At 38.4% G+C, this 13863-nt stretch overlaps 1 protein-coding gene across 1 annotated transcript in view; it reads left to right on the top strand.

Annotated features, from left to right (window-relative positions):
• The window catches only part of PDE3B (phosphodiesterase 3B), a 276021-nt gene that overhangs the window by 199864 nt on the left and 62294 nt on the right, over positions 1-13863 (top strand). The window contains exon 5 of the mRNA XM_038405653.2: positions 11158-11264. Within this exon, the coding sequence (XP_038261581.1) occupies positions 11158-11264 (107 nt within the window). The remainder of the gene's footprint in view (positions 1-11157; positions 11265-13863) is intronic.

The raw sequence follows: 13863 nt of genomic DNA, 5'->3' as shown, positions 1-13863 counted from the left end.
GCCTGTATTCCACCAGCAGGTTTCCCTATTGCTCTATCCCTTCACTGCCTGTATTAAGCATACCTCTCAGCCTTCAAACATAAAAGTGTGGGCTGCCTGTAAGTATAATGGCCTCCATGTTGGCCAGTACCCATGATTGACCCAATAATCTCCAAATCTGTTTTAAAGAGGTTTCTTTACTGTGTGAGTCACATGCAACTATACCATCCCCCTGCATAGATCAGCTGCAGGGTTTGGCCCCCCGTGGCCTTTAGATCCCTAACAGAATTGATCAGAATTAATACATATACAGAATTATTGATATTAATATATACAGAAGTAATTGCTAGCCCCTTTGTAGACCAGTCACTGGAGAACAACTTGAGACACATGTTCCCAGTGGATTTCACAACTGTTATTTACCCATCAGCAGTCTCTTGTCTTTCTGAAAGTGAGTAACTGTGTTTATGGCTCACTGCAATGGGTTACTCACCTCCTGAGTGCCTCCTATCAGCTGGATGTGGTACTGCAGTCTTTCCCACTCTTGATGCCCCATGTAGATTCCTAACCTCACTAGGCAATTGTTCAGTGGCTCAGCCCTCCAGCTAAGTCACACCATGAAAAGTGAACCCCTTCTGGGGTAGCAAAAAATTCTCCAAACTATCTGTCATCATCTGGGTCTTCAGCCCTTTCTCTGGACCCTTTAAATCCACCCTTTCACTTGAGCTTCTAAAGGAGCCTTGTCCCCTTCTTGGGGCTTAGGCCACTTTACTATTGGCCAGTGGGGGAACCGAAGCCCTACAACTACTCTGGGTTCCATCCTATGGACCCTACAAACAGCAGCCACATGTTGCTTCCTTTAATTAGTGCCTGCTGCATTTCCTAGGCCTCTTCCCACCCGGTCCCTTTACCTTCACCCATTACCTTAAGGTTAAAGTTCTCAGGTCCTCTCTCTCTCCCCCACCAAACACAGCCCACTGAGCTCCTGGGGCCAGAGTGGAGCACCCTTCCTTGACCATCTTGCCCCAGCTAGGAACCCCCTGCTAAGGCCCTGCAGCTCCTTTTATATGAGCCTATTGGGCTCTGATTGACTGTTTCCATGCAGCCTTTCTAGGCAGGCCTTCGCTGCTCATATCCGGGGTGGGATGTAACAGGATCACATGGCCTCCAAGAGGGAGCCATGAAGGGCCAGGTACACCCCATCACGCACTTTTTGTTAAATTAAATTTGTTGGATTTAGATTGGCTTTTATGGCTAAGAAGTTCTAAAACACTTTATAGACAATCACTCTTGATATATAACTGATATTCTAGGAATCAGAATATTAGGAGCAATAGTATGGCCAAAGGTCAGGTCCCAGAGCTTTTTAGATTTCTTGCAAAATGAATACTTAGAAAATAGTGAGACGCCCCAGCAAAAATGCAAAACCACCTGTTTTTTCAACAGCTTTTTATAAACTTTTCAGAACTTGTAAAAAGAAAGTTGTAGAATCAATACATCAAAAATATGTAATTCACTAAGGATTATAATACATTTTTTTCCTTTTACCAAAACTCGCTCAGTTATGTTTACTATTCTTGGCTCTGTTAAATTAAAACTATTTAATGCTACCTCTGCACCATAATAACATAATTTATTGGAAGGGTTGTTCCATGTACCACTTAAATTGCTTGAGGTAATTGATTTTGCCTTGATGGTTGCACCAAGTAAAACTCTATTTCTTTTTAGGAATGCTCTTAATTGTGCTATGGGTACCATGGCGTGGACATATTCGTTTAGCTGCCCTGGGGGTATTCTCTCTGGTGCATGTTTCCTTCTTGATTTGAGATTGGAATCTTGAGTCATAAGCTCTTGGGACCTCTGGTTCAGTAATATCATCTGTATTGTACACCTGTGACAAGGGCATTCTTCATAGCCATACCTACAAACTTAGTGAGATACAGATCAGATGGCCAATTTTCTATAAACTGCAGTTCATATGGGAAATATGATTTGGTCAGTATCCCCATTTCTGAATCTACCCAAAACTTTCAGCACCTGATACTGGAGGGCTCCTCGTCAACATCAAAGAGGTAGCAACCATAGAAGACGACATTGCTCAAAGGCCTTTTTATCTGCTATGATGACACTACCTGTGAACAAAAGCAGCAAGTGTGATTATCATCAAGAGTTCACTTGTCAGACAAAACATATCCTCTATCTTCCCTCTCTGGGGGCAGACTTTTTACTATGTGGCATAAAGTAAACTATCTCAAAGTGTTTGGGTTTAGAAATCAGGAAAATTATAAGATTCCTCTTCATACCACTTTTCAACTTCCTTCCTCCTCCTTTTTCAGGGAAAACTCTCAAAAAAACCTCCTATGGCAGGAATCTATTAACTTTCTACAACTGAGAGCAAAAAAAAAAATAATTTTTCTCAAGAATATCTAGAGAATTCTACTTGTACTTTCTTTACTGCCTAATTTTGAAAAAGGTCCTGGATCTATAAGGGTTGAACAAATAGATCAAAAGGTTCAGATTCCATATTGTGATTCGGGCCTCTTTTTGTGCAATGGACATATTTGGATCTTTCAGCCTGAAAGATATGTACTTTAACATCTCTATTAAGGCTACTCACAGAAAGTACCTCAGATTTTGTGTAAGATCCAATGACTGGGAGTTGAAGCTAGACAAATTCACACTGGAAATAAGGTGTTATTTTTTAACAGCAAGGGTAAATTATTCATTGGAACAATTTACAGAGGGTTGTAGTAGGTTCTCAATCATTGGCAATTTTTAAATCAAGATTGGATATTTTTCTACAAGATATTCTCTAGTTCAAACAGGAATTTTTGGAGGAAGTTCTGTGGCTTCTATTATACAGAAGGTCAGACTTCATGATCACAATAGTCCCTTCTGGCTTTAGAATCTATGAATACCTATTTGATCAGTAGAGAAAACAAGATTACATGTAACTATGCTATAGCTAATAAGATCAATTCACCTTGCTTTGAAATTAGTCCTTGGCTCACTGAATTCAAGGATTGTATGCTATGGATTTTCCTGGACAGTATTGTAGCAATGTCTTTCTCAAAGAACAGAATGAAAGCTGTTCCCTAAAGTTATGTCAAGAACCTGTGAGACTGAGGGAACAATGGCAATAAAGTGGATCTTCATAGATTCCCTTTATCTTATATATAAAGGATGGTTCTGGGACATTATCTGAGCCACAGGTGACTGGAACAGCATGAGTGTATCCTAAAAGGATATGTAGCAATTATCCTAATGTAAAAATGGGGTCTTATTGACCAAAGGGCAAACAAGGGCTGGAAGAGATCTAGCCTCAGTGGAAGATGTCGTCTTGGTGGATTCGAATCAGTGATTCCTGTGTGCACTTACTTCTCTGACATTTCTTCACCATTTAATCAGGATGTTCAAGATAAGAGAGCCCACATCATTTTTACGGGTTAAATTTGGGCTTATCAATTTTGGTATTTAGTAGTACTACACATGTTCATATACTGCCAACTGATCCAGAGCTACTGTTCCAGAACCACTGGTAACTTCAAGTCTGATCTGGGATCATCAAATCCTATTAAATATTGGTACTGAAGACTGAAATCTTTATCTAAACCTTCTGTGTACAATCCAGTTCAGGTATAGGGTGCCAAGGTCTTGAATGCACCTTTTATGTGTCATCTTAATCTTATAGTTTCCAGTCTAGTCTTAAAGAGTAAATTAGAACAGCAAAGATCACTGGAGCCCCAAACGCTCCAGCCATACCCTCTTTTCCTTACCAATATTCCCTGTGCCATGGGTCAGGATTGGGGCTGGTGTAGAAGTACCTACAGTGGTCATACGCCACTCAAAGAATCTCATACATTATGGACATCTTCAGGCAGCCAGATCCATCAACTTAAGTGATTGCTTTTCACATGCAAATATTCACTAAGTTGCTGCAATGAGGGTCAGGATCTGGCACTGAAAGTTCAGGAGAGGTTCAATAGATTCTTTTGTAGCCCAAAAGAAAACCCAATTACGAATCAGAATGGAAGCTCTGATTTAAAAATCTCATCAAGAATGGAACTGGAATAGAAAGAGGAATCAAATTCAAACATTTCTGGTAATATTTCTACCTAAAGAAGTTAGGCTTTGCTCTGTCTATAGTCATATCTACAATGGCTATCAAATGAATAGGGTCATACCCTATATAGTCAAATAACCGTGATGTTTAAAGGACTCATTAATGTTGTATCTCCATTTAGAAAACCACGATCAACTACTTTTGAATCTAGTTCTGCAAGACTAATAGTGCATCTGCTTAGCCAATGTGGGGATGGGCTGTATTTTACCTGTTTCTGAAGATATAATTACTAGAAAAACTAATAGAAGAGTGAACGAGTGAGCTACAGGCTTTGATATCTGAATTTCACAGGGAAAAGGAGGCTCTCTACTCCTTCACCTAAATTTTATTCTTAAAATAGTCAGAGTTTCATTTAAGTCATTCTATTGCTTTCTTGGTTTTCTTGCTAAAAATTCATAATACACATGGGAAAGACAGATTACCTAACTTTTACATTCCTGTTAAAATGGGTTTAAACTACTGCTCAGAGAGGAAAAATATTATCCTGGTCTCTAGTTTTTGTCCTTTGATTTATGTAGTGATGATAGCTAGTATACTATTCCAGTCAACTACCATGATAGTTAGATATTATCTACATGATATTGGCGTGAACAGGTGTGAGATTGAGTAGTTAATGTATCTGTAGGAATTTCATGTTATTTCATCTGATTTTAGACAAAACATTCAACTAATCTCTGCTTGTTGAGTAAATAAACATTTTATTATATTTGAATTAAGCAGTTCTACATGCAACATTTCATAGGTTTATTGAAGTGAAAAGTTATTTTTCAGTTACACAGCATATCAAATATATGTTCACGAAAGAAAAGTATGTTTTATAATAAATGCATGATTTGAAATTTTGCTATGCAATTTCACACTTATAACAGTAGATGGCACAGTTTAACAAGCTTATGTTCTAATAAATTTGTTAGTCTCTAAGGTTCCACAAGTCCTCCTTTTCTTTTTACGGATACAGACTAACACGGCTGCTACTCTGAAACCTGTCATTTAACAACATAGTTACTCATTTATAGTTAATTTTCTAAAGGGCAATATATGAAATTTCAAAACCAGTTTTTGGATTAAAAATATAATAACTGAAATAGATATAAAAGCTTGGTGACTTGAGAAGAAGGTCAGAGTCACTTAAGGCTCAAACATCATTTCCAACTTAAAAGATCTATTAAATGTTTTCAGATGTGGATCTGTAAGAAAATAGTCTGCTTCATTAAAACACATAATTTAGCATTTGATATTTACCACTAAGAAGCTTTCTCTGGTCCAAAGTTGAGATCATTCCAATTCAAATCTATGGAAGCTTAAAAATATAGAAATTTGGGCATATCTACTTTTGTTTTTAAGGTATAAAACAGTATCTATTATAAGCCTCTCTTTTCAGATGTATCTAACTTTGTGAAACATTAACTCTTTGGGACTGAAATATTTCAGGCTTGGTCTCTGCCCAAACATGATTGTTTTGGAAAGTTTCAGCAAACTCCCTGTGGTATGTTTGAGTTATGAATCTGTGATAGAAAGCATGTCTTTCTGTCATAAAAAGATGCAATATTTTCCTCTTCAGCATAACTAAAAAATAGTTAACAGTTGAGATTTGAAATTTGGAATGTATATAGTCTCTGACAAGTAGTACATGATTTAACAATTTCTTAAATTTTGTGTTGTGAAAATAACAATTACGAACATTTGAAAATGTATCCTGTGTCAGGATTATTAAATTTCATTAATGTTTATGCTACACTTTAATCATCCTGTGCACCTGTGTTGTGGTGTGTACAATGAAATACATAGCGCCCATTGAGATGATCTCAACATACTGGGAGTTCTGTTACAAGAAGCATTATTCTGGCTTCCCCAAAACAGAAACACCTGCTGCAAAAACTCTCATTAAAGATCCCATAGCCAAGTGGATTGAGCACAAGATGGAAAACGGTGCAGTCTTGAGTTCTTTTCCCCGACTTGATTTAATAGTAGTTTGCACTTATGTAAAACTCTATAAATATTATTTAGTTAGGCCTCAAAACATTCTGTGAGGTAGCAAATCTGTATTTTACAGAGAGGGTAACTGAGTTACACAGAGATTAAGTGTCTTTTCCAAGGTCATACAGCAAGTCGATATGAGGATCAGAACCAGTCTCCTAAGTACTAAGTCCACCTTATCCACTACACAGCAGTTTCATTCAAGGGAAATTGCTTAACCCTTCTTTGTTTTAGTTATTGCATTTGTAAAAGCCAGCTAAGAATTTTGCAAAGACAGATGAGCGTTATATGAGTTCTACAGCTGAAAAAGAACTATGGATACTGTCACAGATCTTGTTGAGCTCCACCTGTTGGAAACTCAGACTGCTGTGAGGGGATCCAAATGCTGAATCCCACGTATCCTTAGCTTTCTGGGGCTGGGCAGAGTCCTTTGCTTTGGGCCTCTAGGCACGCACCTTATGTCTGATACCCTTCTGGACAGTGGGGATTTCACAGTCAAATTGCTTAGGCCCTGAAACTAGTGCCATCTCCCCTACGCCTATCGAGCAACTATTGGTCATTCCTTGCTTTTTGTCACCTGTCTCTGTTTTATCTGGGGATTCTTCTTCAAGTGTATGCATGCCCAGTGCATTGTCATCAGAGATTTTTCTCACAGCCATATTCCATTGGGGCTGTGCGTATGCCTTCTGCTGCCTCACACTATTGCATGATGGTATAAATGGCAGAGCTGCCCCCAACCCCCATCAGTTCCTTTCTACTGCCCATGATGGTTGTTAGTTCTATCTTGCTAATGCAAGTTTTCTCTTGTTTGGGTATTGTATATAGTTGGTACTCATTAATAGTTAATAGTTTTAGTGTTAAGATATTTTTAATAGTAGGTTTTCTCTATTGGGCTACTTTTTTGTATTCTGGTTTCTGCCATTTGGGTACTGGGTGTTGGGACATGCTTCAGTTCTCAGGCTTCAATACCTTCGAGAAGCCAGTTAGTGACCTGCACTACAGGTGCCTCAAGTGCTAGGAGAGGCTAATGTCAGAGACAGGTGCCAAATCTGCAGAGACTTTACGCCCAGAACTAAAAAGAATAGGGAGGTCAGACTAAAACACCTTTTGATGGAGGCAGTTCAGCTCCCACCCTCAGAGACTCCCTGTTCGGAGAGCGCCTCCTGTATTGGCAGAGTCTCAATGCCGATCTTCTCTAGTACCGAGGAAGAGGCACTGGAAGACAACATTGAAGGACTCAGTATCCTGGAGATCAAGATCCATGGCACCAAAGTCCATCAAACATGCTGGGAAGGAGGGTAGAGTGCACTCCATCCAAGGCACTCTCCAATACAAATAACTTCGCAGACAGGGTCATTGACTCTAGCACTGGTACCAGTCCCATTATGATCATCCCCTAAGACGGCACCAAATGGTTCAGGGATCCTGTCTTTGTCGGCTTAGTGGCAGCAAGAGGCTACCCTGATGCCATCAACCCTTGAAGCATATGCTGGCATGTGACCTGCTGAATCTCTCCATACTGGTTATGCCATGGTTCAAAAATCATCTTGCCTGGTACTGACAGTTACTCATCAAGATTTGTCAACTTCAGTTCAGTGTCTGGTACTGTGGACACCTCCAGACACACTACTGCCTCTCTGTATAGTGCTGTATGGTGGCTAACTCTCAGCTAACCAGAAATTTTGACTAATTGGCACCCCCCATTCTCCCAACATGCTAAATAACAAAGCTTTTACTGTACTACTATCTATTACTCAGCTTAAATTGCAAAGGGATGTGTTGTGGAACTAAAGGTTTAACTCCGCTGATGAACCATGTGGGGTCAATATGGTTCCACTTCATGGAATTTGTATTTTCAATTTGCTTTTTAAAAACTCAGTCATATTAAAATATGTTAGAAGATTAAGGTCACAAAGTAAAGCATTCAGAAGTTAGGAAATTATATAATTAAGGTTGCCTGTGGACTCTTAATTTAGCCTCCTTGTGCATGTGGGTTATTACAGTCTTTAATTTCATATGATCCCATATTCTTTTTTCCACAGAAATCCTTCCTCATTCAGTGCACAGACAGGTCAGTGCTCAGTGAAACAGGGTTGAATAATGAATGAGTCTATTGCTCTATCTCATTCATTGCAGAAGTTGGAAGGTGTGTAGCAAATGAGACAGAGAATTGGAAGAAGAGAAAGGGTGGTCTTGTGTTTGAATTATCCGAAATACTGAACAGCTGCTCATTCAGTGAACTGCATACATTCTGTGCACTGAATGAGGCAGGGGACCTGTGAAAAATTGAATATGTGATCAGGTCATAGAGCTTATGCACCTTCATATATAAGGACAACTCAGATTGGTCAGTAGATTGCAAGATGGATTTCAACCCTTGCACTTTCATGACAAAATTCTCTGACCCTGGTATCACAAACATTGTAGTGGTTCAGCATGTCCCCTCCTCATCCTTACCTAATAGCATGCCAGTGTGTATAGCTGAATTTGAGGCAGCAATGTGTAGAATCTTTCCCCTCCCCTCTCCTCTCTTTCACCAGCCCAAAGTGTTACAATATTCTTCCATTCTCCAGATGGGATCTGTTGTTGTTGACCCTCTCCCCACAATTGCAATAGAGAAAGCAAACAGATGCTTCATCTTTGAGGTGATACTCTCAGGAGACAAAGATAAGTTGTGTGTCTATATAAATAAATAAGATGCATGCACCACTACATTTGTACTTTATCCTTAAGTGGCCCCCTGCACAAAGGTGAATGTCATCCTTGGATTCTAAGCTCTCTTGGTTGGTCTTCATACTTTTCTGTAAGGTGCCTAGCATGTTTAAGTCCAGAAGACTACTTGTGGAAGTAGCTGATCACCAATTGCATAAGGAGTTCATCGTCTGGTCCTGAGTGAGTCGGATATACTGTACATTTCTATCTATTTAGTATTTTTATTGCCTCTATTACCAGAGAATCTGAAAGACCCTCACAATCTTTAATGTATTTTCCTTATCCAACACTATTATAATGGGGAATAAAAGTCTATAAATACTATTGTCTGCATTTTATAGATGTGCAGCTGAGGCCCAGAGAGACTTGCCTAAGGTCATAGAGGAAGTCTGTGCCAGAGCAGGGAGTTGAACCTAGGTCTCCTTAGTCCTAGGCTGGCACCTTCAGTGCTTGACAATCCTTCTTTTTTACATGGAATTTCTACCTTCTCAGGGCCAGTCTTTTTTCTGATGCTGAGAAGTTAATAGAAGAGGTTAGGAAAACGTCTTTGCTATATAAGTTAAAATTTCTAATTTGGAGATACAACTGTCTTTCACCTTTCCCCACCTCTCTTCCTGAAACATAGCCACTATAATAATGAAATCTTTTATAAAGTCAAGTGTGCAAATGGCTGTCAACTAATTTTTTCCCCACTTGTGATAAACTCACTCATTCCTGTAGCTAAGAAGGCTTGAATTACTACTCTGCTGTAGAAAGTCAGGTATTCTCCCTCTGCCTCTGATGTTTTGACTATATTAACCTCAGTGTCTCTGCAGAAAACTATGAAGAGTTCTGCCTCTGAAGAGAGAGGTTACTAGCTAATGCTTGTCTTTGTCCTTTTGAGGTGACAGTAGACACTACTCCACCCAATTGGATTCAAGACACTGATTTGTCTGAGGCAGAGGAAATTCTAAAGGAATAACCGGGCTCCTCTCAATGTTTTCTGCTAAAAGACCTACCAAGCCTATGCCAGAACTGTTACCAAATAACTTAGAATTATGCCATCATTTAGTTGCTTCAGAAGAAATATGCCTATTGATGATGATAAAAGCCTGATGATGCATTTACTAATTACAGTATGTCAACAACAGTTTTTTGGTGCCATTTGTAGTTCTGCCTTTTACTCATGTGACAATAGTGAACACAGTAACCATTCCAGACTGAATATAGAAAACTGAAGGCAATTTTACAAAGGATCATTCTAATTGTTTATTTTCAGGTTTAAATAAATATGATGTGGATTGATTTATTTATTTACTAAGAATTGGTATATATGTAGTGCTCAAGAAAATAGCCTCAAATGTCTAATTAGTGGTTAGTGAACATAAAAAGACTTTGCAGTTCAGATAAGCAAACAAATAGCTTGCTAGAATTTTGTTACAGCTGCATCTCACCTTCCCACTATAGCATCAGGTATCTTTACCAGGATGTAGTTGTCCATGGTGTGCTATAGGAGTCAAAGCTGGATTGGTGCATATCAAAATATATGAGTAACCACTCTGGAGAAATTCACTTCTTCTTTTTTTTTGTAAATGAAATTTCATACTATTCAGGGACTTCCCTGTCACACACTGCATTCTGGGGCACTACTAACTGGCTGCCAAAAATTCAGATTAAAAGAAAGAAAAATACTAGGGTGAATTTACTAATACCAAATCTTAAAATTGACTGAAAAGATTTGCCCATCTCATTAGTTCAAAGTTGAATTAAAAGATTTTGGCATAGCTTTATTACCAATACTTATGAAATTAATGTATGGACAGCATAGATTTTATGCAATCCTGCTAAGCCAAACCAAACCCAATAATGCTAATATTGCTCTCTAGTTTATCCATAATTAGGTAGCTTGAGGAAATTTGTCAGGTCAGAACATTCCTTTAAAAACTTGACGATGTGGCATTTGGCAGTAGGGCTCAAAACAACTATTGGAGAAGGTAAGGTACATTTTCTAAACAATACTAAGGAAAGGTAAAATGCAGTGTTAGGTGAATATATGTCTTCAGCCTACTTGCCACAGCTTTTATGTCTTTTTAGAATTACCTAGGTGTCTCACGTCATACTCAAAGATTTATGTTCTATATAATAGACAAAAACTAATGGATATTCCTCGCAAACTTGTCATCTTGTTCATTTTATGTGTTGAAGGGTAATGGTACTGTATAAGTTGTTATATCCTACCCATTTTGCTACAGTGTGTCTAGATTTGTGTTACTACACTAAAATGAGCTGATCTACATATGCATTTTCCCTGACAACTGAATAGAAAGCAAGAAAGCAAAGCAGATTAAAAGAATGCTTGATATTTTTCTTATTGTTTTTTATTTTAGCCAAGGATCCCATTCAAATGGGCCTTTCAGTACAAACCTACTGACAATACCAAAACAAAGATCATCTTCGGTGACGTTAACTCATCATATAGGTCCCAGACGAGCTGGTAAGATAGCAGTCTGTTATTCTACACATCTTGCAGCATGTTGCTATGATTATGAAAAATTTGATTTAAATTAAACCCTCTTGTTTATAGGTGGTACTCCACACATTACAATAATTTTTGACATATTATTTTGTACATTATAACATCAGTGTAAGTTAGCATCAGTATGTAGCACATGCTTAAAAATAATTTTAATCTAATTTACTTCTAAGAATATTCAGCGGACATACTGAACATTATCTCAATACAAATCTAAAATATTAATACAATACTGTATAACTGTACAAAGTCTGTCTGCTCCTGTATTAGCATACACACCTGCAAGCTTGTTAAGAGAGAGAGAGAGAGAGATACACACACACACACAATGGTAGTCAGTAAATTTTTTTTTTTGCAAAGTTACTGTACTGTAATAACTATTATGCCAAAATTTTTAATTCTCAGAATTATATTGCTATTGTTATTTGTTTACAGCAGTGCCTAGAGGCTTCAGTTCAGAAATGGTCCCCATAGTACTGTGATGTGTACAAACACATATTAAGAAACTGTCCCTACCTAGGTTTCAGAGTAGCAGCCGTGTTAGTCTGTATTCGCAAAAAGAAAAGGAGTACTTGTGGCACCTTAGAGACTAACAAATTTATTAGAGCATAAGCTTTCGTGAGCTACAGCTCACTTCATCGGATGCATGAGCTGTAGCTCACGAAAGCTTATGCTCTAATAAATTTGTTAGTCTCTAAGGTGCCACAAGTACTCCTTTTCTTTTTGTCCCTACCTAGTAATGGAGCTTACAGTCCAAGGCCCTGATTGTGCTATAAGCACCATGTAGGCAGACTCCTGTATCCATGGGAAGCCCCAGTGAAGTCATGGAATTCGTTGCATGATCAAGCCTGATGAAAAGAGATTTTTAGCCTAAGAATGGAGTTTACAGGTTAATAATCTAAAAAAAGTAGAATATGTGAAAATAGAAATAGCAGATGTTGCTATTAGTAGTAGTAGTAGTAGTAGTAGTATCTTAGTAAGTGTTGAATTCAGTAATGGCCAGTGTGTATATAATGTGTATTCTGTATGCCAAAGATTAGAATTGGTCTCTTTGCCCATATGAAATTGGAGCCTTAGTATGCTGTTCTTCTGCCAATTCCACCCATGCATCTTTGATTTTAGCGTAATTTCAATAAGATATTAAACTATGTAATGTAATTTTTAAAATAGAGATTTAATTACCTGTTTAAAAATAAGTGTACAAGTTTCATTTCCTTAAAAATATAATTATTCCTCAAATGTACTGTATATTTGTAAATGCATTCTTTTCATTGGGTTTGTCTAGTTTATTCACTATTTTATGCTCATTTCATTTTCCTAAACCATAAGCAGCATACAAACTCAGGCCCTGCTCCTGCAACTTGTTGCATGTGGATAGACCCCTGTGTCTCTTATGGAGTCAATTGCAAGATTAGAACCTTGGTGACATTATATACAGCATAAAATACTGTGTGTAATCCAGTATTTTAAAAATATAAATATAAATTCAAAATACACTGAAACCTGTTAAGAACCACTCAAAGGATCATCAAAAGTTGGTTGCTTTGCAAAGATGGCCTTGTAATAAGGGTGGAACATCATAATTTATTGTGCAATCTGGGGATTCTTTGTCAGTCTGTTAAAACAGATTACTTGAGGTGGGTGTTCTTTTACACAGATTGAACATTTACCCATTCAAACATTGTGGTTTTAACATATTATATCAGAGAAAAGAAAATTGTACTTTATTGTATAAATTGAAAAAAATATTTAAATATGGCTGAATATTTACTAACTAAGTATCTCAGTGATAAAATAGAACATTAAATGCATGCTTAATTAAGGGAAACAGAAAGCAGTATTACCCAATGTGGGAAATATGACATGTTTAAATATATGCAGTGATGTCTTCAGTCATATATTGTAGTCGCTTATATATGTATAATTACACTAAAAAACACAATTAAGAGAACATTACTAAGGTTGCAAAATCAACCACTCAAACATTAGGAAATGCCGGGATTAAGGTTGTCTATGCACTGAAAGAGGCAAGGGTTCTGTGGAATAAACAGCATACAGTAACTCCTCACTTAACATTGTAGTTATGTTCCTGAAAAATGCAACTTTAAGTGAATCGATGTTAAATGAATCCAATTTTCCCATCAGATTTAATGTAAATGCAGGGGGTTAGCTTCCAAGGAAATTTTGTGGGGGGGGGCAGACAAAAGACATTATATACTGTACAGTACTGTACTGCGGTGGGGAGGTGCCCCAGCTTACCTGACACAGGCACAGCCCGCTGCAGACAATGAGGCACAATAGGATGCTAGGAAGCACCTTGTGCAGCAGCAGCTTCCCCACAGAAGAACAGGTGCTGACTTTGCCAGGGGATGCTCCAGGCCCACCTCTTCCCATCCCCGCTCCAATCCAGGCCCGCCTCTTCCCATCCCCACTCCACCTCCTCCCTGGAGGATGCTGCATCCCCGCTCCTCCCCCTTCCTCCCAGTGCTTCCCTGCTGCCAAACAGCTGTTTGGCGGCACTTAGGACTTTCCGGGGGGGGGGGGGGGGGGAGGAGCGGAG

Source organism: Dermochelys coriacea, chromosome 6 (assembly GCF_009764565.3).
Source record: "Dermochelys coriacea isolate rDerCor1 chromosome 6, rDerCor1.pri.v4, whole genome shotgun sequence".
Taxonomy (NCBI): Eukaryota; Metazoa; Chordata; order Testudines; family Dermochelyidae; genus Dermochelys; species Dermochelys coriacea.
Note: the sequence above shows the minus strand (reverse complement) of the source record. Positions and strands in the feature narration are given on the sequence as shown.